General features: G+C 41.9%; 1 protein-coding gene across 1 annotated transcript in view; it reads right to left on the minus strand.

The window, feature by feature from the left end:
• SYNE1 (spectrin repeat containing, nuclear envelope 1) overlaps positions 1–26,959 on the minus strand; it is a 554,350-nt gene that overhangs the window by 196,420 nt on the left and 330,971 nt on the right. The window contains exons 89-92 of the mRNA XM_006874353.1: positions 23,131–23,325; positions 21,896–22,036; positions 9,088–9,255; positions 8,717–8,878 (exon numbers count right to left, since the gene is read on the minus strand). Coding sequence (XP_006874415.1) covers positions 8,717–8,878; positions 9,088–9,255; positions 21,896–22,036; positions 23,131–23,325 — 666 coding nt within the window. The remainder of the gene's footprint in view (positions 1–8,716; positions 8,879–9,087; positions 9,256–21,895; positions 22,037–23,130; positions 23,326–26,959) is intronic.

Raw genomic sequence — 26,959 nt, forward strand, 5'->3', positions numbered from 1 at the left:
TACAGAGTTGCTGTAAATTGGAACTCAAAGGTACACACCCTCAACGATGACAATATATTAAGTTAAAAAGGAAACTCTAAAGGTATATTGCCTGTCAGGTATATGAACTATGTATACCAAAAATACATGTCAATGACCTAAAGTAGGCTTCCCAGGATTGTGCTAGCGCCTCCACTTTGTGATCAGCTGCAATTGTCCCATGAACTGCAAATCCTAATCTGTCTGCAGTTAATAAGGGTGGATTAGGTAGACAGGATTAGGTTAAATTTGCTGTGCTGATACGGTAGGATTAGGGTGGGATGCAAACCCTTACTCAGGTCTCAGCCCTGATCAGATAGAAGGGAGGTGTCCCTGGGGTGTGGCCTGCACCCCCTTATATTTTATTTAAGGGGAGAGAAGTGAACAGAGGCAAATGCATCTCAGATCCACCAAATCTAGGAGATTTTTTTCATAGCAACGTAAATTTCTCTTAAGTGATGTTATAAATAATCAGAATGGTCTTGGCAGTAAAATAGTTCCTCACTCCTGCTATTGGAGTCCTGGTATGGCACTGTAGGTCAAGTACTGGACCACAAGGTTGGTTTGAGCTTCAAGGTCGGTGTTTCAAACCCATCAACTGCTCCTCGGAAACCCTACACAGGGTTGCTATGAATTGGAACCAACTCGACGGCACTTAACAACAACAACAACACCCCTGCTCTATAGGGTCTCTATTTAGGAACTGAACGAAATAGATAGATACAGTGGTTCCAACATGGGCTCAAATGTAGCAGCCATTGTGAGCACTGATAAGAACCAGGCAACATTGTGTTTTGTTTTGCGTGGGGTCACTATGAGTTGGAACCCACTCAATACCACCTAATAACAAATGACCCTTACAACAGCAGGTTCATAGGAGCCCTGCTGGCTCAGTATTTAAGCACTTGCCTGCTAACTGAACCGTAGGTAGTTTGAGCCTACCGCCGAAAACAGATGTGGCAGTCAGCTTCTGTGGAGATTATAGGAAAACCAAATCCATTGCCATCAAGCCAATTCTGATTCACAGCGACCCTGGATAGGGTTTCTGAGACTGTAGAAACAAGTTTAATGCTTATCCTAAGATCGTTCTTCTTAAGTGCTGTCGAGTCAGTTCCGACCCATAGTGACCCTGGACAGGATTTCCGAGACTGTAAAACCTCACCTTTTCCTATGGAGTGGTAGGTTTGAACTACCCAGCTTGTGGTTAAAAGTCCAATGCTTATCCTAAGATTGTTGTTAAGTGTTGTCAGGTCAGTTCTGGCCCATAGAGACCCTGCATAGGGCTTCTGAGGAATGGCTGGTGAGCTTGAACCACCATCCTTGTGATTCAAATCAAATTGCAGTCCGGTGCATAGCACCAAACCAGGACCCCAAATAGTAACCAGGCCTGACCCTACTTAGCTTCTGAGATCTGAAGAGATCAGGCGAATTCCGGGTGGCATGACCACAGACATCCTAAGACGACAACCTTGGAAACCCTAAGGGGCAGCTGTATTCTGTCCTTCCTTGACAGCTGCTATGAGTCAGAACTGATCCAACAACAGGCAGGTAGGTAGAAAGGAAGGCAGTGGTTCACAGCGGCATCCAAGAGTAGATACTGTTGGCACTTTGCTGATGACAAATGAGATCGAGCACTTCCAAAATGTTTGATGGTCTTCTGTCCATCCTTCCTGTGGCTGTCAACTAAAGTCCTTTTTTATTTTCTACTGCTGTTCTTTTTCTTACTGAGGGTGAAGTTCTTCTATATTCAGGATTAGAATCCTCTGTTGTTTGGATGTTTTGTTGATAGCTTCTATGACTATAATGTGGCTCTTCTGTTCATGAAAAATGATTCCCTTTTCATAAACAGAAGTCTGTCATTTTCTTGTAGGAAACTATTTTTAAGGTGCTCTGGTTGTGCAGTGGGTTACAAGCTGGACTGCTAACTGCAAAGTCAGCAGTTCAAATCTACCAGTTGTTGCATGGGAGAAAGATGAGACTTTCTGATCCCATAAAGATTTACAGCGTTGGAAACCCTATACAGGGTTACTATGAGCTGGAACTGACTCCATGGCACATAACTACTGTCACCACCATTGTATTTATCTTCACCATTAGAGTTTTTTGTATCCTATTAAAGAAACCTTTGCCTCCCATGAAGTCATGAATATATTCTTAGTGTGGTGCTGCAGGATAATGCGCTGGACCTCAAGGTCAGTTTGAGCTTTAAGGTTGGTGGTTCAAACCTACCAGCCGGTCCTCAGAAACCAACTGAGGGTCATTATGAGTCAGAACCAACTCGACTATACTTAACAACAACAACAATCTCCTCAGAGGGTGTTGCTCAAAGTGTGGTTTGTGGTGGTGGTTACATGATGTGGAGTCGGTTCCCACTCATAGCGACCCTGTACAGGGTTTCTGAGGCTATAAATCTGTATGGGAGCAAAAAGTCTTCTCTTTCTCACGCTGAATGGCTGGTAGTTTGAAGCTACTGACCTTGAGGTTAGTAGCCTGACAAAAACAGAAAGCCACTGCCACATCCTTGATGCCACCTCACAGTGACCCTTAGGTCTGAGGAGAACTGCCCCACAGGGTTTCTCCACAGGCTGTAATCTTTATGGAAGCTGACTATCATATCTTTCTCCCTCACAGAAGCTGGTGGATTCGAACTGCCATCCTCTTGGTAAACAGTAAAGTACTTTAATCACTGTGCCACCAGAATTTTTAAGAAAAGTGTCAGTTAGCTAGATGTTTGCTACCAGTTCGTGATGAGATGAGGTTAGTAACAATAAGAGTTAGGGACCTGTTACAGTAACTTTACCTAGTTATGATCCCCAATGGGCATTTATTTGATTCTATTTTACTAAATATAAATCTGTGAGGGATTAGAAAGTTTAAAACAACAACGAAAACTTGGTTATTCATCACAGAGAATCTGAAAAGAACTGGCTGTTGTCTTATTTTCACATTTAGATCCAGGATTCACACCTAGATTTAATATTTGTGTCTGATGGAAGGTCAGAATCAAAGTTTTTGTTTTGTTTTTTCATATCAGGACCATCTATTGTAAAGACCATTTTTCACCCACTATTTTTTAGTACAAGGAGCCCTGATAGCGTAGTAGTTACAAGTGAGGCTGGTAACCTCAAGGTCAGCAGTTCAAAACTACCAGCTGCTCCACAAGAGAAAGATGAGGCTTTCTGCTCCATAAAGATTTACAGCCTTGGAAACCCTCTACAGGGTCGTTATGAATCAGAACCAACTCCATGGTAAACAGCCACCACCACCACCATTTTCCGGTATAATCTTTGATGTGCATCAGTAGATGTGAGTCTAGTCCTGACACTCCAATCTGTTCCTTTGACGTCAACAGCTTGTTAAACTGAATTACTCTGGCTTCATTAAGTCAGACTCACTACCACAACATTGCTCAACTTTCTTAAGGTTGCCTTGGCTATCCTTGCTCTTTTATATTTTTCAATATGTGCTTTTCATATATGTATTTTAGAATTTGTTTGTATTTCAGAATTCTTTTGATAATCTCTAAAACTTGTTGGGATTTTTAAGTAGGATTCCATGAATTTATAGACTGATGCTATTCACCTTGTGTCCTTGTGCTTTATAGAGTATTATAGATTTATAGATTGTTTTTTATAGATTTATAAATTTATTTTATAGATCTATAAATATATTTATAAAATATTTATATTTATAATTTTTATAAAATATAAAATTTATAATTATAAAACATTTATAGATCTATAAATATAGATATTTATAGATTATTACATTTTTAGATTTATAGGTTATTATAGATTGATGCTATTGTCTTGTGCCCAAAAACTTGTCTGTTAGTATTAATACCCAGGCTTATTACAGGGCTTGTATGAGATTCCTATTCCACTTTAAATGTTTCTCCAGGCTTGCAGGCATAACTTGGAGATACTGTAGGCTCCTTTCTAAACCCTACTTTAAATAACTGAATAGTCTAATGAACTAAAGCTCTGTGCATATAAAAGTTATGTTTACGCTCTACTGGGGACTATAAAAAGTTTGAAACACTTGTGAGAATTACCAAAATGTGATCCAGAGATAGCAACTGAGCACAGGCTGCTGGAAAGATGAGGCTCCCATAGACTTGCTGGAGGCAGGGCTGTCACAACCTCCAGTGAAAACGGGTCCTCTGTGGAGCGCAGTAAGGGAAGCTCACTAAACGAGGCAGGCCTGAGTGTCTCTCAGGCGTGACCCTCCAGCACACGCAGCCACGCCCCAGGCAGTCCTCACATCTCCCTCCATCTCCATCTCCCTTCCATGGCTTTTCTCACACTTTTCCATTCATAAGCCCCCTACACACACACTCCTGCTGCCAATCCACTTTCAAACTATTTGTTGTCCTACAAAATCAAACCAAACTCACAGTCAATTTTGACTCCCAGTGACCCCGAAGGACAGAACGGAATTTCCCCACAGGGTTTCCAAGACTGTCCATCTTTACAGGAGCTGACTGCCTCATCTTTCTCCCATGTAGCTTCTGGTAGATTCTAACAACCAAGCTTTTGGTTAGCAGCCCAATACTTTAATGAGGGCTCCTTCCAAAGCACTGTCATTGTTAAGTGCCATGGAGTCAGTTCCGACTCATAGAGACCCTGTACAGGGTTTCTGAGGAGTGACTGTTGAGTTTGAACTGCTGACCTTAAGATTCAAACTGACTTTGCAGTCCAGCACATTAACCCACAGTGCCACACCGGGAATAGGACTTCTGAGGAGTGGCTGGTAAGTCTGAACCGCTGACCTTGTGGTTCTAACAACCCCTGTGGTCCAGTGCTTATCCTACAGCACCCCTCCTCTGAATCAATCCTGTTGTGAAGTGCCATCGAGTCGGTTCTGACCCTTAGCGATCCTGGAATAGGGTTTGCCGAGGAACGGCTGGTGAGCTTGAACCTCCGACCTTGCAGTTCAAACCAACTTTCCAGTGCAGTGCATTAACCCACAGCACTACAGCAGGACTAGATCTAGGGGACAATTGAGAGAGAACACCAGGAAAGGCACAGCCCAACACCCGGGTCAGTCAACTTACACAAATGTTAGGAGGGAGGAAAGTTTGGAATTCAGTTAGCTCTTTAAAGCAACATGAATACATTCGAGAGTGTTAGGAAAATAAATGATAATCAAAGTGTTTCTACTGATATTTAGGAGATGAGAAGGCAGACTGGCTGTTTTCATCTTCATTCAGTTGTGATTTAGAGCAGTCATCTTATAATAGTGCCTGTGTTTTTGTTTGGTTTTTTTGAAGGCGCCTTCCAGAAGCTAAGAAACAGATTTTGGTATCTGTGATGGCTGTAGGATTTTTGTGTGGGTAGCTCTGCCTCAGATCTTTGTGGAACTGGGTATTTTCAGGAGAAGTGAGCAAAAGTAGGTCACAGCAAAGTGTTAGGTTTTTTTGAAAATACAGCAAATGATCCTAAATTATTTCTTGTTGACTAACCTTCTCCCTCTCCTTACTGTATGGATATACTTCCTAAGTATATCCCCAAGGACAAGGTTGCCTCATTGAATTCGATGACTCTCCTCTCTGCCCACTCCTCACTCAGACAGAAAAAGTCCCAAGGTTGGCCATAATTAATTACAAGATAAGTCACAAATTCATTTCTAATTGAAATTTTGAATTTTCACTATTCAATCCCTTGAACAAAACAGGCATTTTGCCCTACATTTGGTTTGCTTATTTTCATGCCAATGACTGAGAGACAAAATGGTGGTGGTTAAGAGCTAATTTGCCTTTCTGATTTAGGCACTCCGCAATGGCAGTCAGCACCAGGACTTTTTTTGTGTGAAGTTTCTGAATCCTGTGGGACCCAGTGAAAGGTCTTTGAGAGCAATGGGGACCACACAGATAATGACTACAGGAAGAACCAAATAACACAGACCCCCTTCTGGAACAGAGATTGTAACTCAAATCCAGTCCAATGTAGCCGGGAAGTGATGGACATGTAGTCCTTTTGGATGTTTACAGGACGTGGTCCTTGGAGAACAGCCCCTCAGGAGCCAGGCTGAGGCTCTGTGTCCCTGTGGGAAGCTCTCCTGCCTTTCCAGGCATCTTGAAGCAGAGATGCAGGGGGCGGTCAGACAGACAGACTACAGGACAGTCTAAGAATAAGGAGAACAATGGAGCACACCGGGACACCATGGACAATAGGAAAACTGGAATCTCCACTGTCCAGGACTACGAGGTGCTGAGACTTTCTAGGGAGGAGTAGGCCTGGGGGTACAATGGGTGGAACTCAGAGAAAATCAGCATTGCTCTCTTCACCCCAGTCCTTGATGGTCCCCATGATTGGTTTGGTTCAGGTAAACAAAACTAAAAATGATGACCAAACTAGTTGCTGTTGGGTTGATTACAACTCCAGGTGCCCCCATGTGTGTGAGAACTGTGGTACAAAGGGTTTTCATTGGCTGATTTTCTCAGAATTAGATCGCCAGCCCTTTGCACTACGGCAGAAAACCTCTGGAGGACACGAACCTCTAGGAGTTCCATTAGCAGCAACATGCATCAACCCTTCGCACCACCAACAGATTCCAGGTAAGCAAAGCTCAGTTCAATTTCAGCCTTTCCCAACAGCCTCTTTCCAACTCAGGAGGAGTCTGGGTGACTGTGGTACAGAAGAAAAAACTACAGGAGATGTCGTGTGTTTTGATCCTTATCTTAAGAAGTTACAACAAGAGTGTCACAGCCCTGAACCCACTATTTCTCAATATGCTACCTCGAGATAAAGCATTCTGAGAGTCTTGCTATACTGAAAGGTTTGATATCACGAAACACAAAAACAAGAAACAAAAGGCCACTGCCTTCCACGTGATTCTAACTCACAGTGATCCTACGGACAGAGTAGAACTGCTCCTTGTGGCCACTGCTGTTGTGAAGTGCCATTGAGTTGGTTCCGAGCCATAGCGACCCTGTGTAGGGTTTCCAAGGAGTGGCTGGTGAGCTTGAACCACCAACCTTGTGGTTTAAACTGACTTTGCAGTCCAGCGCATTAGCCTGCAGTACCACACCAGGACTCCTTAGGATTTCCGAAAAAATTGTTATGGGCACAGACAGCCTCATCTTTCTCATATAGAGAGGTTGGTGGGTCTGAACCCCCAATCTGGCAGGCTAACACTGAGCCTACTGGGTTACAAGGGCTCTTGATAACACACACACAAAATGCCATTTTATCCCAGCCTCGTGTGGCGCTGTAGAATCAGCACTGAACTGCACACAATAAGGTCTGCAGTTCAGGCCTACCAGCTGCTCCTTGGAAACCCTATACAGGGTCTCTATGAGTCAGAACCAACTCGATGGCACTTCACAACAAAACAAGATATGAAATAGGAATGTATTCCAAAATTATCCTGGGCTACAGAAGTACAGAGATTTAAGTGAGAGGAAAGCTAAATTACAGTGTTTCACTCTTAGAGTGAATGACACATTTCCTCATACTTTCTAGACACACCTACCACCATCAAGCTTTCCCTGTTTATAATGTGCATCCACAATGCCTCCGCTGTAAGGACAGTGACATCACTCTGCATGAGAGTGGACAGGTGGACAAAACCATTAAGAGTGCACAACACTGAGAGTACATGCAAATGTTAACCATGGGCTTTCGTTACATATTAATGGATTAGTATTTTGTATCAATTGTAACCAATGCAAGATGCTAGCAAGAGAGGAGAAATTCCAGCAGGGAAGGGTGGTGGAAAAGCATACAGAACTTTTCTGTACTTCCTGCACAATTTACTATCATTCTAAAACTTCTCTAAAAAATAAGGTTTATTAAAAAAATATATATGTATCTTTTCCAGTGCCTTTTGTAGACTTGTCAACTTAGGTTAAGGTAGGATGCAAACAGAATAGCCCACTCCATTGTGGTGGCTCTGGATATTCAGGTGAATACACAGTCTTGCTACCCTCACACCCTCCTGCCATCACTGAGAGCTGACTCGGGAATAACATCACGCCTGAGAACACTGCCAAAGCATTAACAGATTGTAACCAAGCACAATTCTTAGTATCCGTTTGGAACAGACGCATGTTTTACATTAGCTTTCTGCGTTAGGTTTGCTTCACATATAAAGTTGAACCTTTGCCCAGTTTCTGTAACCTTTTAATATAATTCAAGTCAGGACAAATCAGACAATAAGTTGTGGTTGGTCTTAGTTGTTGAGTCAATTCTGCCTCAGGATGACCCCAGGCTTCTTTGTCCACCAAAGTCTGAAACTTCGTGTTTTACATAACCCTAATTTGGCACATAACCACCACCACCAATTAGATGGCAGCAGAAATGTTATCAGGGAAATTCCTTACCATTATACCTACAGAAGGTAGCTTTGAGCTACATTTTATTCTTCTAACAAAATCAAAATAATTTGGCAAATATCAGGAGACACGCATTGTGAAAGGAAAGTTAAACAAAACACCAAAAAACAAAAAATAACCAATGCAGATAGATGTCTGTCATTAGAATCCAGCTTGAATTTCTATCTTTCCTCTTACTTCGTCCTCTGCCAAAGCAGGGACTGACACAGTCATTCCATTTGGAATCTTGTTGATTCTGTAACTGCTGATAGATTTGAAGAATGTCAGTTTGATCTCTAAAACACATGCCTGTTGGGCGGACCCGTCACAAGACTGCACCTATCTAATCTTGCAGGAAACTGAAGTCATAACTGTTTTTACCTGGTGTTCGGCCATCTGGCTCTCGGGACTCTTGCCAGGTTCCAGACTCTCGTTGAGCTTCATCTCAATGGCCTCCATTTTTGTTGAGATGGACTGAAGGAAATCCTGGTACTTTTGTTGGCGTTCCAAAGCCTCATAGAGTGTACGCTGCTTTTCACTGATCTAGACAAGAAAAGGGATGTTACCAAATGTTTCCCAGCCCCTTATCTTCCCGATTACAACATGTTTCATCACTGCTGAACCCTTGTGGTCCTAGAGAGGCTCTTCAACTGTATACTGGATGCAGAAACTCCATGCATGTATTTCATAAGACAACTACTAAGGTAGTTGGTGCTAGGTGGGTTCAACAACTCCACGGTGTGAAAACTTACCACATTCTTTAAGGTTTCCCAAGAACGCTGCAAATCGTCCAGCTTAGCTGTGGTGGAGGACTCTAGCCTTGGCTCGTAGAACTCTTGGGGTGAGGGGGCACTGGGGTGAATCCTTGCCGCCTCCGTCTGCAACCCCTCAGCTGACAAGGCTTGGTAGTAAGCAATGTCCTGTGAGTGGGAAGCACAGCACTGCATTCAAAAGGAAGGCGGGGTTTAGCCTAACAGGATGTAGCTACGATTTGTCAGGTAGATGAAAAGTATCAGCTCTACAGCCTTCTCTGGGGACTGCAAACTTGTAACACTGGTAAATACAAGTGGCAAAAAAGAATGAAAGTTTAATCACCATATCAAAAGCACATTGTGATTCCTTTCAAAATTGGGTTTAGCTAAACAAACTGATTTTTCAATATTTTGGATTGCCAAAATTCATTCTATTTTGTGAAACAGAAATATAGAGATTATTCAATGCCAAACTTCTATTTAAAGGTTGATTAAGTGACATAGTGCAAAACTCAAACCCCTTGCCCTTGAACTGATTCTATTGTTGTTATGAGCTGTGGAGTCGGTTCCGACTCATCATGACCCTGTACAGGGTTTCCGAGGCTGTAAATCTTTACAGGAGCAGAAAGCCTCCTCTTTCTCCCGTGGAACAGCTGGTAGTTTCGAACTGCTGACCATGGGATTAGCAGCCCGATTCTTAACCACTACGCTACCAGAGCTCCTTGATTCTGGCGTATGGCAACCCCTTATGTGTCAGAGTAGGATTGTATACTATAGGTTTTTGTTTTTTTTATTTGCAATTAAAAAAAAAAAAATTCTAGTTTGCTGCTGTTGAAAATATACACCGCAAAACACATACCAATTCAACTGTTTCTACATGTACAATTCCACGACATTGATTGCATTCTTTTCATAATCATTCACCTCCTCCTTTTTGAGTTATTTCCCTACCATCAAGAGACACTTACTGTCCTTTAAGGTATCTACCTAAACTTCCAGTTAGGGTTGTCAATAACACACTGGAGAAATTAGCATTATATGCTTTCTTAAAAGTTTACTATGTACAAGACACATAGTTTTTACTAGCTAAGCTACACTAATGTTTGGTTTTAGGAAGATTTCAGGGGACATTTTGGTTTATCCATAGGGCTTTGTTTGTTTGCTTGTTTGTCTGTTGCTGGAATATTTTTTTTTTAACTTTTTAATGTGAACCGAGTGAAGGTTTACAGAGCAGATTATCAGTGTTACATCCAACAAATCATATATTTTGTTTACTCTCAATGATTTCAATCTCTTCAACGTAATATCACTTATCCCATTTCCTCTGTATGTTTCCTGTTTCCATTCCCTTTCTCCCCCAATCCTTTGGAATTTTGTCCATAGGTAAATGCTGCCCTTGACCATTCTTTATCGTGCACACCTCATGAGCACTGTTACCACCCCTCTCTACCTACCAACTGCTTGCCTGAAAGTTGAATCATGGACATGAGTTTAGTTCTAAACCTGTAGCATGATCAAGGACCATACTCTCGGGGTTCCACCACACTCTAATCTGACCAGTAAACCTGGTCTTTCTTACGATTTTGAGTTTTTTACACATTTTCTTCCCCTCTATCACACTATCTAAGGAGCTCTGGTTACAAAGCTGGCTGCGAGCCACAAGGTCAGCAGTTCAAAACTACCAGCTGTTCTGTGGAAGAAAGATGAGGCTTCCTGCTCCTGTAAAGATTTACAGCCTCGGAAACCCTGTATAGGGTCGCTATGAGTTAGAACTGACTCCACGGCACATAACAACAACATCACATTATCTATTCTAAAGTGATCCCTTTCAGAGCAATTGATTATGGCAGCAGGCACTGGGCACCATTTAGTTCTTGTCTTTGGGTCATCGAGACTGATGTCCATTAGTCCAATGGACCGATTGTTTCCACGAGGCTTCAATTTTCAGCACTCATCTTTCTTCTTCATAGGGAGAGACCAGTAGTTGCATCTCAGATGCCCACTCATGAGCTTTTAAGATGGTAGTCGCTGCTTACCAAAGTAGGATGCAGAACATTGTCTTTGTGGACTATGTTATATCAATTGACCATGGTGCCCCAGAGACTATAGCCAAGGATTTTAACTGGCTGGCGGTGGGAAGCAGACTATGTGGATGGACTTGAACTGTTGAGCTCTCGGTTAGCAATCCTGGGTGCTGACAGTCTGCACCACCCAAGTACTCCAATACCAAAAAAGAGAGCTTAACAGTCATCTCCCAAAGTTGTGTTTAATACCTTCATTAAAGGCTTGACTATTATGTCATAAAGTATTTTATTTAAACAATATTAAATCAATAGAGAGTAATTTTTCAGATGTAGTCGGGTGCTTACCATATATGGGCCCATGTCACACAGAAATTAATTTACATGTTTATAATGTAAAGGGGAAGCTAGAACCACTTTAAGAGAAACACAGTGCTATGGGTTAATGCGCTAGACCCCAAGGTCAGTTTGAACTGCAAGGTCAATGGTTCAAGCTCACCACTGCTCCTTGGAAACCTTAAAGAGGGTCGCTATGAGTTGGAACTGACTCACGGCACTTAACAACAACAGGTGATAAAATTTCCTCCTATTCATTTCTTAGAAGAAATTATTCCACTGAATAATGGAAGCCCATGCTTTCAGCTTTCTATCTCTTATGTTATAAGTAATACATTTTTTTATTGTTGCTGTTGAATTTGTTCCAAATCATAGCAACTATGTATAGGGTTTCCAAGGAGTGGCTGGTTTGGTTAGCAGTCGAGTGCTGATCCCACAGCGCCACACCAGGACCCCATCATCTTTAATTGTTGTTGTTGTTGTTAGGTGTCATCGAGTCGGTACCGACTCATAGCGCCCTACGCACAACAGAACGAAACACTGCCTGATCCTGGGCCAACCTCACAATTGTTGCCATGCTTGAGCCCATTGATGCTGCCATTTTGCCAATGCATGTTGCTGGGGGTCTTCCTTTTTATCTCTGACCCTCCACCTTACCAAACATGAGCTCCTTCTCCATCAACTAGGAGTGATGTAATGTACTATCTTAAGACATGTAACTAATGTATATTCAATTATTTATATGCTTTATCTTAATAGTAACTGAATGTTGTTGTTAGGTGCCATCAAGTTAGTACTGACTCTTAGTGACCAAGCACAACAGAATGAAACACTGCCCAGTCTGTCACTAACTTCACTGTTGTTACTATTTGAGCCCATTGCTGCTGTACTATACCTATCCATCTCATTGGGGGTCTTCCTCTTTTTCTCCAACCCTCTGTTGTACCAAACATGATATCAGTAACTGAATATGGGGGTAACATTCATAGTCTGGAGATGTCTACTATAAAGATCACTCTGTCTGCAGCTGTACTGTTAGAGATAGATATGTTAAACTACTTGATATTTACTCAAACTAGCTTTTTAGTAAAAAGTACTAAAGAAAGTCCCAACCACAGAATGTTAAAAGACAGATTGGGGTTCCTTGGTATAAAGAAATGCCTGAGAAACCAAAGTAAAAGCAGGATCTGGGTGGGGGAAGACTACCTGAGTTTCTCCCTCAGTGTCTCCTCCTGAGAAGCAATCTAATTCAAGTAAGTCACTTACAACCTGGATATCCATTTCCTCATCTGTACAACCCTGGGCTGACTCTCCACTTTACCAAGCATGATGTCCTTCACCAGGTACTGGGACTGGTCCCTCCTGATAATATGTCCAAAGACGAGAGACAAAAATCTTACTATCCTGGCTTCTAAGGAACATTCTGGTTGTCCTTCATCCAAGTTACATTTGTTTGTCCTTCTAGCAGTCCACAGTATTTTCAGTAATCTTCCGTAACTCAAAGGCATCAATTATTCTGCGTGTGGTGTTGTGGGCTAATGTGTCAGACTGCAAAGCCATTTGAACTGCAAGGTCAGTGGTTCAAGCTCACCAGGTGCTCCTTGGAAAGCCTGTACAGGGTTGCTATGGGTCAGAATCGACTTAACGGCACTTAACAAAAACAAAGTTGCTGAAACTCCTTTTCTTGACAACATCGTTGTTTTCCTTGTCTCTTTTTAGCTTTGCTTCACACACCCAGAAAACTTCAACAATGATCCATTCCACTCTAACTTTCCAGGATGGACTTGCACACATACATACATACCTAAACATATGCACACACGCATGTGCACACACTCCACAGTCAAGACCATCAAAAAGGTATTCCTGAACTTCTCACAGTGTCTAAAGTCTGCTTATATATCCAGACTCAGTCTTATCTCATGCCTGCCAGTCTACTTGCTTCAGGATAATCCTACCACCTACTCCCAGAATCCCATTCTGTTGCTTCTACAAAGACCCTGGTCCACTAATATTCCCTCTCTCGCCTTCTCTATTGATTTTTACTTTATCATATGCTGTTGTTATGTGCTGTTGAGTCAGTTCCAACTTCTAGTGACCCCATATATGGTTTCCAAGGAGCAGCTGGTAAGTTTGAACTGCTGACCTTTTGGTTCTAACCAACCTTGCGGTCCAGTGCATTATCCTGCAGCGCCACAGATATATTCTATCTGGAAACACCTACACACACACTCTTATTACTTTAGAAGGACATCACATACTAGAAAAGACCACACATGCAATAGGTCTTCACAAAGTTCATGAATACAGCTGCACAGGCTTCATCAATTTTCTCTTGTTTCCCTTTGAAATTATAATCCCATCTCTGAAAACAGTATTTTATAACTGATGTCTTCTTCACTCTTTCACCTTCATTCTCCTTCTAAATCCAAAATTGGATTTCTACCTAGTGACTTGGGAAAGTCTGTGGCAAAATGGGGTTAAGAGAGAATGAACAAACATTTTGATGTCCCCTTCTATGACTGAACTTTTTCTCGCCACCATCATCCATGGCATGTTTGGCCCTCAGCTTTCTTGGCCTCTCAGCAGCATCAGTACCACCCACCATTTCGCCTTTAGAAGACTTTCCCTTCAATCTCACTGTTCTCCAACCTCTCTAGTCATTCAATCTCTTGTGTGGGTTGTATTTCCACTCATTACATCAACACTGGAGTGTCTGTAAGCTCCAGACTCTCACAGCTGATCATGCTCACATACCCCAAGGACCCTTTGAACTCGATTGTTTCAAAGGGACTCTGGGATGAGGAATTGATTTAAGAAGAAATAATAAGAGATGGCTCCTCTTTCAATCAATGAAACTTCTGCCCACCTAAGCTCTAAAGGTATTCAGTGTCTGTGTCAACAAGTATGTCGGATGCAACCAATGTTCTATTGAAGCAATCGCCTGAATTCCTCGGTACCTTCCCTTCTTCCCATATACTGCTGCAGCAGCTTGGGCCTGGTTCTCAGTACAGTGATAACTTCCTAACACAAAGTGTGCAGACGGTCAGCCTGCAGGCTCTTTTTCACTGGTACACATTTGGTTTAAACTGTGTTTTAAATATTTTTAAATTCTCTTTACTGAGAGAGAGAGAGATTTCATAATTAATTCAGACTTATCATGTCTCTTGAAACCCAGAAAGTCTGGAGATAGTACTGCTCTCTGCCTCTAGGTGCCTGTCATGCCCCTGAGAGAGGCGAGTCTGCCACATGAGTGGGGATCCGGTGCCTAGTCCCCACTGCACCTGTCTCCCATCTGCAGTGGGGACTAGACACAGAGATCAGGCAGGAGTGTGAGAGCTCCACCTTCATCTCTCTGACATTCCCTCTTTTACTTCTCTGTCCACATTGACCCAGAAAATGGAAGCTAAGTACCCTTTAAAACTCTGGTCCTTGTATTCATGCACACATATGTATATGTGCATACATGTGATATGTATGCATGTGTACTATGTATCTACAACAGAGGAATGACAACTCCTGGCTTCTTAAAAGAATGTGAAATTACACAGAGGGGCTTCAAAAAGAGAGTGGGAAAATCTCATTATCTTTTAATTTCATTTTTCCATGAACTCTTTGCAGCCCCTGGCATACCGATGTTTTGGAGATGAATTACTTGGATCTATTCTGCTCCCATAAAGATTTACAGCCTCGGAAACCCTGTACAGGGTTTCTATGAGTCGGAACCGACTCCACGGCACACAACAACAACAACAATGTGGGACTCTGGTGTGGCATTATAGGCTAAGCACTGGACTGTAAACTGAAAAGTCATCAGTTCAAACCCTCCAGGCACTCCTCAGAAACCCTATCTCTATGGGGTCGCTACTAGGGGGAACTGATTTGACAGCATTTAGCAACAAGGACATAGGTCTGTACTTCATATATTCAGTATAGTAAATGGATGAATACTCTAAGAAACTACTAAATAAAGACAATGTGCTGCTGTGTGAACCAGTGTTCGGACTATGCCTCCCCTGGGTGATGTGCCTTACAATGTGAGATGTGTTGTTGCCCAGTAAATTCCCAAGGAAATAAATCTGGAACACAGAAGCTGCATTTAATGTGATTAGCATTTTCCAGTTTTGCAAAGTACTTCCTCAATTAGCTTCAGGTTTCATCTCCATCATTTTGTGAATTACACAGCATGCTTTCCTATTTATGAGTGGCAAGGGAACTTTGCAGGGCCTGATGAGGAGAAGCACAGGGCTCCCAGTCTGAGCTTCTGACAAACCATCACACTAGAGCCCTTCCTAACCCTCTCCTGACAACTCTCGGGGGGTCAAGAAGGCTGCTGCAAAATTCTGGGGAGGCCTACTTCTCCCCACTCCCTCCTAAGAAGCAAAATTGTGCAACATTTGGCTCATCGCTAGTGCTGAAAACTGAGGGCAGTAATTTTGAGTGGGACCCACGGGTTATATAACGCAGGTCTCCTGACAGAAGCAGCAAGCCCAGAAACCCTTTCGGAATAGCTGGATTTTATACAGCAGCTAAATTTGGCTCCTCCTTGAAAGAACGCGGCCCAGCTGTGCGCATGCTGTGCAGGGTTTTGGCTTTGAAAATTGGAACATAAGGGGATTCTCAAATCCTCTTCGATTTCCAAAAAAAGTGTAAGTCCAATGCATTACTGGCTATATTGTGCTATTCTTAAAAAATCCACCCGCACTTATGGTACTGTGTAACAATAAAAATATGGTTGTATTGATGGGACTCGTTTATTTTAATGCCACCAAATGGTCACAACACGGCTGTCAGTTTGTTGTACTGTGGTGGCTTGTGAGTTGCTGTGATTCTGAAAGCTATGCCATGGGTATTTTTAAATACCTGAAGGGTCACCCATGGTGGACAGGTTTCAGATGAGCTTCCAGATGAAGACAGACAAGAAGGAGTGATGAAATACTTTCAAATCTTTAGTCATTGAAAACCTTATGAATAGCAGAGAAACACTGTCAGATAATAGTGCTGGATGGAAAATGAGCCCCTCAGGTTGGAAGGAACTCAAAATGCGACTCTTCTCAAAGTACAGCTGACCCTAATGACGCAAATGGAATAAAGCCTGTGGGAGTAAAGCCCTCGGGAACTTCATTTGCTGATGGGGCACAACTCAAAATGAAGAGAAACAGCAGTAAACATCCATTAATAATCAGAACATGGAATGCACGAAGTATGAATCTAGGAAAATTAGAAGTTGTCAAAAAGGAAATGGAATGCACAAACATCGATATCTTAGGCATTAGTGAGCTGAAATGGCCACTTTGAATCTGACAACCACATGGTTGGTTTACTATGCTGGGAATGACAAATTGAAGAAGAATGGTGTTGCGTTCATCTTCAAAAAGAACATATCCAGATCACTCACGAAGTACAACACTGTCAGTGACAGGATAATATCCATGTGCCTATAGGGAAGCCTAGTTAATACCACTGTTAATCAAATTTACGCACCAACCACTAAAGCCAGTGAAGATGAAATAGAATGCTACCAAATTCTTCAATCTGAAATTGATCAAACATGCAACCAAGATGTATTGATCATTACTGGTGATTGGAATGCAAAGGTTGGGAGCAAAGAGGAAGGATCAGTATTTGGAAAATATGGCCTTGGTGATAAAAATGATGCTGGAGATCGCATGATAGAATACTGCAAAATCCATGATTTGTTCACTTTAAATACCTTTTTTAGACAGCATAAGAGATGATTATAACATGGACCTCACCACATGGAATACACAGAAATCAAATTGACTACATCTGTGGCAAGAGACAATGGAAAAGCTCCCTATCATCAATGAAAACAAAACCAGGGGCAGATTGTGGAACAGACCATCAATTGCTCATATGCAAATTCAAACCGAAGCTAATGTAAACAAGTCTACAAGAGCCAAAATATGACCTTGAGTATATCCCACCTGAATTTAGAGATCATCTGAAGATGAGATTTGATACATTAAACACTAAAGACCTAAGACCAGAAGAGTTGTGGGATGACATCAAGAACATCATACAGGTGGAAAACAAAAAGTCATTAAGAAGACAAGAAAGAAGAAAAAGGTCAAAATGTATGTCAGAATAGACACTGAAACATGCTCTCCAGAGCATGTTTAGATGCTAAAGCAAATGGAAGAAATGAGGAGGTACAAGAGCTGAACAGAAAATTTCAAAGATCAGTTCAAGAAGATAAAAGCCAAATATTACAACAAAATGTGCAAAGATCTGGAATCAGAAAACCAAAAGGGAAGAACACGCTCAGCATTTCTCAAGCTGGGGGAACTGAAGAAAAAATTCAAGTCTTGACTTTCATTATTGAAGGATTCTCTGGGAAAATTAATGAATGATGCAGAAAGCATCAATAGAAAAGGAAATGGTTAATGTCAACTGTTTCAAGAGGTAGCATATGATCAAGAGTCAATGATACTGAAGGAGGAAGTCCAAGGTGCATCGAAGGAATTGGCAAAGAACGAGGCACCAGGAATTGATGGAAAAAAACTGAAATCTTTCAAGAAAGTGAGGCGGCACAGGAGGCACTCACTTATCTCTGCCAAAAAATATGGAAGACAACTCTCTGACCCATATTTGTCCCTATTCCAAAGAGAGGTGACCCAAGGGAATGCAGAAATCATTGGACAATATCTCTGATATGCCACACGAGTAAAGTTTTTACTAAAAGAAATATAAGCATATATTGACAGAGAACATCCACAGATTCAAGGCAGATTCAGAAGAGGCCGTGGAACAAGGGATATCACTGCTGATGTCCGATGGATCTTGGCTGAAAGCAGAGAATATCAGAAAGATGTTTACCTGTGCTTTACTGACTATGAAAACATTTTTGATTGTGTGGATCATGACAAGCTATGGACAACATTGTGAAGTATTGCTTGATTGTGCTTGATTGTACTCATGAGGAATCTGTACCTGGACCAAGAGGCAGTTGGTTCGAACAGAAGATGGGAACATTGAATGGTTTAAAATTAAGAAAGGTGTGCGACAGGGCTGTATTCTTTTACCATACTTATTTAACCTGTATGCTGAGCAAATAATCCGAGAAGCTGGGTTCTATGAAGAAAAACGTGGCTTCAGGATTGAAGGAAGACTCATTAACAACCTGTGATATGCAGATGATACAATCTTGCTTGCTGAAAGTGAAAAGGACTTAAAATATTTACTGATGAAGATCAAAGAGCACACACAGCCTTTGGTATGGATTGCATCTCAATGTCAAGAAAACAAAAATCTTCACCACTGGACCAATAAACAACATTCCTATCAACGGAGAAAAGATTGAAGTTGTCAAAGACTTCATTCTTCTTGGATCAACTATCAACACTCATGGAAGCAGCAGTCAAGAAATCAAACGACATAGTGCATTAGGCAAATCTGCTGCACAAGATCTTTTTAAAGCGTTGACGCGCAAAGATGTCAGCTTGACGTCTAAGGTGCACCTGATCCAAGCCATGGTGTTTTCAATAACCTCATATGCATGTGAAAGCTGGACAGTGAATAAGGAAGACCATAGAAGAATTGATGCTTTTGAGTTATGGTGTTGGAGGAGAATATTGAAAGTGCCATGGGCTGCCAAAAGAACCAACAGATCTGTGTTGGGAGAAGTGTAGCCAGAGTGCTCCTTAGAGGCCAGGATGGCCAAATTTCATCTCTCATACTTCAGATATATTGTCAGTGGGGAGCAGTCGCTGGAGAAGGATATTATGTTTGGTAGGGTGGAGGGTCAGAGAAAAAGAGGAAGACCCCAGTGACGTGGACTGGCAAAGTGGCAGCATCGATGGACTCAAGCATGGTAACAATACTGAGTTTGACCCAGGATCAGGCAGTGTTTCGTTCTGCTGTGCATAAGGTCACTATGAGTTGGTACTGACTCAATGGCACCTAACAACAACAACAACAAAGCATATTATGCTTTGTTTTTAACAGTAGCCTGTAACTAAAGCTTTAAACCAAATAAGGAGGTTTTTTTCCCCCCTAATACGTTGGATTAAATACAAGTATGTGAGGGTAACAATGTGAGATAATTAATGTTTTCCTGTGACTGGGAAAGGAGTGTTAAAATGGGATTAGAATGAAGCATAATTTCCCTTGGAATTAGGATGTGATGGAGTTTTACAGTTACAGTGAGATAGCAATAATAAAACAAATGCTTGTCACTGGCAGAGGACTTTGATATGATACACTGAAAGACATTTTATAATCAGAGACATCAAGACCCCTCATTATAAATGGCAAATTCATTACGGTGGTGAGGTTTTCGAACTCAAGTAGACATTTTTCAGAATTATGAAGCACCGTTTACAGGATATGTTTTTAAACAGCTGACGAAAGCCAAATTTCTCTAATAACGTCTGTGACCACAGGGAAGAACATGGAGACAAAGAATGAGTAAGAGATATTTTTAAATTCATAATTTGGAGAACAGTTTTATAAATCCCACAGAGTCCTCTGAACTTCAACAATAATAATAATAATAAATTTTTCTCACTGGTTTTGTTCTTACTTGTTCCTCATCTACATTTCCCTCTAGACTCTGAGGTCCTTTAATGCAGAGAACACTGTTGCCGTGTTCCCTGTTGCATCCTCAGCCCCCGGCACAACGTCTTGCGTTAAGCAAGCATTCAGTGTGAGTTTGGAAATGTGAATCGAAGAACCAAGTGAGTTCCCGAGAGCCAAGACAGTTTTTTAACCCCAAAGAGAACGGCTTTACACCTAAGTGTCATCAATTCTATTTTCCCTTTTTGTTAAGTTTTATTTTCTCCTTATCACAGAACTCCTATTTTACATGCATCTGCTTTTAGGATAAAAATAATAGGAAGGGTTTGCTGTATATCAGACAGAACATTTGCTGGTGCAGAACGCTTCTTCCATGGGAAAGCACCTCTGTGTCTTTGGACTCCTATATGCTTTGACGGTTACTTCATTCTGTAACTAGTTGTTTGGGCTTTTAAGAACGTACTATTAATGTGCAAGGATTTCTGATAGTGTACTGGATTAGGAGCTGGATTGTTAACCACAAGGTCAGTAGTTTGAATCTTATTAGTTGCTCTGCAGGAGAAAGATGAGGCTTTCTGCTCCCATAAAGACTTGTAGCCTTGGAAACCTATAGTGGGTTGCTGTGAGTTGGAACTGACTCCACGGCACGCTACTATCACCACTTACCATGCATTTTTGACAAAAATAAATAAAAATAAAAATAAAAAAAAGGTGATTGCAAAAGCACCTTTAAAAAATCTCTATCTGAATTATTTGATTAAAAAAAACTTTGATTAAATTTTTGATTGCATAATCTATGCTAAAAGGTGAATTCTGGTACTGTGTTGCTGGCTAAAGAGATGGATGCAAAGTCAGTTTGAAATACAAGGGCGGCAGTTCAAGCTCATCAGTCGCTCCTCAGAAACCCTATACAGGATCCTTATGAGCCAGAACCAACTTGACAGCATTTAACAACAACAACATGCTAAAAGGCACTTCATCACACAAAAATATTATCTCCACTTTATAGGAAATAAAATCTAAAATTGGGGAAAGGTAAATGGGAACTCTCAAATCTGCTTAGGCATGCTGGTCTGAATATGGGCAGCCTGGTGGGGTCTGTAAGATAAGCAAGCATTAGACAGCAAGGTTGGTTTGAACTGCAAGGTTGGCAGTTCAAACTCTAGCCGCTCCTTGGAAACCCTCTATAGGGCTTCTATGAGTCGGAAATGACTCGACAGCACTTACCAACAACAGCAATTTAAAGTCTTAAATTGGTTCACAATTGGTAAATTAAGAAAAAAACCAAGACATAGTGTCTGGTAGTTTTTTATCTTCAAAACTGAACTGTTAGGTGTTGAAAAAGCGTGCTTAATGAAGGTTAAAATCGTGGCCAACTGTGGTCATTTACATTGGTGACATACACATTTCATCTGTTGGGATGCAGTACTCCACTGCAGATGGCAGGAAAGACATTAAGTTGTAAGCCCTAAAAACTGGCCTTTCCCGGACCATGCTTCCCGGGGCCTGATTTTTGTTCAAGGAGCCCTGGTAGTGCAGTGGTCAAAGCACTCAGTTACTACGGAAAGGTCAGCAGTTCAAACTCACCAGCTGCCCCCTAGGAGAATGATGTGGCATTTGGCTTCTATGAAGATTGACAGCCTTGGAAAGCCTATGGGCAGCCATACTCTGTACTACAAGGTTGCTCTAAGCCCAAATCAGCTCAAAAAATTAGTTCTGTTTCATCTCATTTTCAGTAGCCAAACAGAGCCAGTAAGTGGTCTCATGTGACAATTGTAGTAGTTGGTGCAACTGAAACACACCTAATGATGCCACCAAGCCTACGGTCCACACCCACAGTGGAACACAGGCAGAGAATGGAGTCCTGCATCCCTCCAGAGAACACAGCTGGGGGCATGCCAAGGAGGAGGTACCTGGTTAACAGAAGCATCTACATTAGCCACAGGTGAAGGGGAGCGACAGGCAGGTGGAGAGGACATCTCACTGTTGGTTCCCTCCTCCCCAGACTCCTCAGTGACAGGTGACAGCAAAGTGTGACAGCGGCCTGCAGTCATCTGCCACATACAAGTTAAACCCAAGGGACAGGAAAATCCGTTAGCTATGTCAACAAAAGACCAGGACAGGTTGAAACAGCACTCATTACAGAACCAAGTTTAGAATTCCTGGGACCCCAATTCTGCATGTTAATTCTACATTAGGATTGACATTTTCTGTTCTCCAATGACCATTTGTGCCACAAACAGGGCTGAGGGAGGACATTATATTACAGATTTGCTGTTGATTACATATTTCTTTAATGCATTTTTTCTTTTGTTTGTGTCTATAAATAACTCAAAGGGTCTATGAAAGCAAACTTGGTCTTTTGTGGGCATCTCAATTTCCATATTGTTGGGAAGTAAGTGCACCCAAAATCACATTTTGCCAGGTATGGCTATATACAAGGGGAGCTTCAAAAAATGTGCGGAAAACAAACCCATTCTCTCTTTTCATTCCAGCTTCCCACTAACTTTCCGAAGCTCCCTTGTATTACCTGAAGCACAGCACATATGTGTAAAATAAATGATGCTAGCAAACACTGTAATTACTCAAATAATCATTGCAGTTTCTATGCAAAGTGCATGGGAAGTAATGGCAGAGAACAAAAATTAGTGACACTTGTCTGCTTTAATCAAAAGCAAAGCATTACTTTTCTAGTAAAAGCTTTTCTTCTAAATTTTATTGAACATTTAGATGACAAAACACATGCACGTATCTAGTTCCCTAGTGTTTCTATTTGGAAAACAAAAATAAAGATATGACCAAAATTTTTCCATCCCCCAGACAACACGAAAGTCTGTTCAATGGGATTTTTCTATAAAGCTTAGAGTCTTACTGCTAAAATTATATATAAACACAGGGCAGCCCTTTGACAGGTTAAGTAATTCAGCAACCTCAAGTATATAGCTTCATTTCAATGACCACTGTTTAGTGTCAAACATTGGCCTTCGCCCAAATGTAGTCAGAGAGAGTTCAGATGAAACTGCACCTCAACTGGAATCTGCCCCATCCAAGGCAGATCTCTAAAATAAGCCAAGGAGAGCAGCCCGAGACACAGAAACCAGGAGTAGGCAGAAAGAGCAAGCAAGTGGCAGTCCTGACTAATCCTTACCATGACCACAGAGGGGTGGGCCGAGGGTGTGGGGAGGAGCTCCCCGTCCAGGTCCTCTGTCCCTTCAGTCAGCCCTTCCACCTCCGTCACCGTCAGCAGCATAGTGGCATGCTTAGCTTTCATTGTCAGCATCTTGCACTTGGAATTCAGAGAGGCGATCTGCTCTTGGTAGCCCTTGATTTTCTGAGCCAGCTCCTGTGGAAACATATTCCCCCCCGCCCGTGTGTCAGAGTAGCATCAGAAGGAAACAGAACTAGTAAAATTCATCTTCCTCTGCTGACAAGCTCCCTGGCCAGCCAATGAAATCGCAGAGCAATGCAAGCAGCAGCCGCGCGAGGCAGGATGTGGACGGGGGAGGCCGGCAAGTCAGACTGCATCTTACAGTGAGTCAAACCACAGTGCCCCTGGCTGAGCTAGGGGACAGGAAAAATGCTGGGAGCTTGCTGCCTGGGGACTAAGACAATGTGGATGAAAGGTTTCTAATAGTCAGTGAGCTTGGACTTCCTTAACATTGAGAACTGGCACCTCTGTTAAAATGCCTACGGAATCTAACATTTGCCAAATGGTTCGTGCCATGGAAATGAGGTCATGTGATGAATTAAATTAGAAAACTGCAATGCTCAGTCCCCATCAGACTGATTACTGTCCTTTCCTACACACAGGCTCCTAGAGTAAACAGACTGTCGTATTCTGTGACCACAGAGAAGAGATTTCTTGTTCTTGGTTGTTGTTGTTTGTGTCTTTGTTTTGTTTTACTAGATGAGGTAAATCGTACATGAAAGTAAAAACCAAATCCATCACCCTTCAGTCAATTTTGACCCATAGAGACGCTATAGGCAGAGTAGAATTAACCTATAGGGTTTCCATGGCTGTAATCTTTAAGGAAGCTGATTGTCACATCTTTCCCAGAGAGGTTTATGGGTTCAAACCATGGACCTCTGGTTAGCAGCTGAGCACTTTAAGTACTGTGCCACCAGGGACCCTGAAATATTAATTCTGACTCATTTTGATCCTGTATAGGTTTTCCAATGCTATTAATCTTTACAGGAGCAGAAAGCCTCATTCTTTTCCCACAGAGTGGCTAGAAGGTTTGAACTGGAGACCTTGTGGTTAGCAATGCAGTACTTATTCTACATTGTCACAAGAGCTCCTTGAAACAGAACATGTTATTAAGTGCCGTCGATTCAGTTCCAAACCATAGCGACCCTGTATAGTGTTTCCAAGGAGCAACTGGTGAGCTTGAACCACCAATCCTTGGGGTCCAGAGCATTAACCTGCAGCGCCACAGAGTCTGGAAAAGCCAATGACACTGTCTAATCTGCCCTATAGGGTTGCTGAGCTGTAATAGATTCCACAGCAGTAAGGCTCTTGATTTTAAGTTCATTAGTTAATGAACAAAAAATGTTTTCAGGACAAAGCTTTTAAAATTTTTACCAAGAGAGTATTTAAAAGAAATTTTGGCAGCACATAGTCTAGAAAATACAACTATGGATACACTTTGTTGTGGTTGTTGTTGTTAGGTGCCATCGAGTCAGTATCACAGTGACCCTATATACAACAGAATGAAACACTGCCCGGTCCTGCACCAACCTCACAATCATTGCTATGCCTGAGCCCATCGCTGCTGCCAAGGTGACAATCCATCTCATTGGGGGCCTTCCTCTTTTTCTCTGGCCCTTCACTTTACCAAGCAAGATATCCTTCTCCAGTGACTGGTCTCTCCTGATTATATATCCGAAGTATGAAGTCTGGTCATCCTGGCCTCCAAGGAGCACTCTGGCTGTACTTCTTCCAATACATATCTGTGTTCTTTTGGCAGCCCATAGCACTTTCAATATTCTCCAACACCATAACTCAAATGCCTCAATTCTTCTACAGTATTCCTTATTCGCTGTCCAACTTTCACATGCATATGAGGTTATTGAAAATACCATGGCTTGGGTCAGGCGCACCTTAGTCCTCAAACTGACATCTTTGCTCTTCAACACTTTAAAGAGGTTTTGTGCAGCAGATTTGCCTAATGCAATTTCTTGACTGCTGCCTTCCAAGAGTGTTGATGGTTGATCCAAGAAAAATGAAGTCTTTGACAACTTTAATCTTTTGGAGTATGCTAATTCTAAAACACTAAAATACACTTTTCTTAATTAAAATATACATGTACCTAAATGACATAAATCCTGGTATGGCACTATGAGTTAATGAGCTGGGCCTCAAGGTCAGTTTGAACTGCAAGGTCGGCAGTTCAAACTCACCAGCCGCTCCTCAGAAACCCTATACAGGGGCACTATTCATTATAACTGGTGTGGCGCTGTGGGTTAATGAGCCAGACTGCAAAGCCGTTTGAACTGCAAGGTTGGTGGTTCAAGCTCACCAGCTACTCCTCGGAAACCCTATACAGGGTCGCTATGGGTCGGAACTGACTTGACAGCACTTAACAACAACAATTCATTATAACCAACTCTACATAACAATGTTTCTCTGCTATTCATAAGGTTTTCAGTGACTAAAGATTTGGAAGTAGTTCATCACTTTTTCTTCCTAGTCTGTCTTTGTCTGGAATCTCATCTGAAACCTGTCCACCATGGGTGACCCTGCTGGTTATTTAAAATACTGGTGGCATAGCCCTCAGAATCACAGCAACTCACAAGCCACCACAGTACGACAGACAGATGAGAACAGAACATGGGAACACTGAATGTTTTAAAATTAAGAGGGTGTGCAACAAGATTGTATTCTTTCACCATACTTATTCAACATGTATGTTGAGCAAATAATATAGAAGCTGGGTTCTATGAAGAAAAACATGGCATAAGGACTGGAGGAAGACTCATTAACAACCTGCCATATGCAGATGATACAATCTTGCTTGCTGAAAGTAAAGAGGACTTAAAACATTTACTGGTAAAGATCAAAGAGCACAGCCTTTGGTATGGATTACATCTCAATGTAAAGAAAACAAAAATCCTCACCACTGGACCAATAAACAGCATTCTTCTCAACGGAGAAAAGAATGAAGTTGTCAAGGACTTCATTCTTCTTGGATCAACTATGAACACTCATGGAAGCAGCAGTCAAGAGGTCAAACAACCAATTGCATTAGGCAAATCTGCTGCACAGGAACTTTTTAAAGTATTGAAGAGCAAAGATATCATCTTGAGGACTAAGGTGCACCTGACCCAAGCCATGGTATTTTCAATAACCTCATATACATGCAAAAGCTGGACAGTGAATAAGGAAGATCGTAGAAGAATTGATGCCTTTGAGTTATGGTGTTGGAAGAGAATACTGAAAGTGCCATGGACTGCCAAAAGAACCAATAGATCTGTTTTGGAAGAAGTTCAGCCAGAGTGCTCCTTAGAGGCCAAGATGGCCAAACTTTGTCTTGGACATACTGTCAGGAGGGAACAGATGCTGGAGAAGGACATCATGTTTGGTAAGATGGAGGGTCAGAGAAAAAGGGGAAGACCCCCAACGAGATGGATTGGCCAAGTGGCAGCATCGATGGACCCAAGTGTGGCAACAGTAGTGAGGTTGGCCCAGGATCGGACATTGTTTCGTTCTGCTGTGTATAAGGTCGCGATGAGTCGGTGGCACCTGACAACAACAACAACAACAGTATTTAAGAACAACCAAAGTCATAAAAATGCACGTTCTAAAACATCTAGCCTAGAAGCACAAAGGGATCATTTTCAATGATTTCTATTGGCTCGGGAGTCTTGGTGTGCTGCCATGGGTTAATGCTGGACTCAAAGTCGATCTGAACTGCAAGGTCGGCAGTTCAAGCTTACCAGCCACTCCTCGGAAACTGTATACACACGGTCTCTATGGG

The sequence above is a fragment of the Chrysochloris asiatica genome, unplaced genomic scaffold (assembly GCF_000296735.1).
Source record: "Chrysochloris asiatica unplaced genomic scaffold, ChrAsi1.0 scaffold00271, whole genome shotgun sequence".
Taxonomy (NCBI): Eukaryota; Metazoa; Chordata; class Mammalia; order Afrosoricida; family Chrysochloridae; genus Chrysochloris; species Chrysochloris asiatica.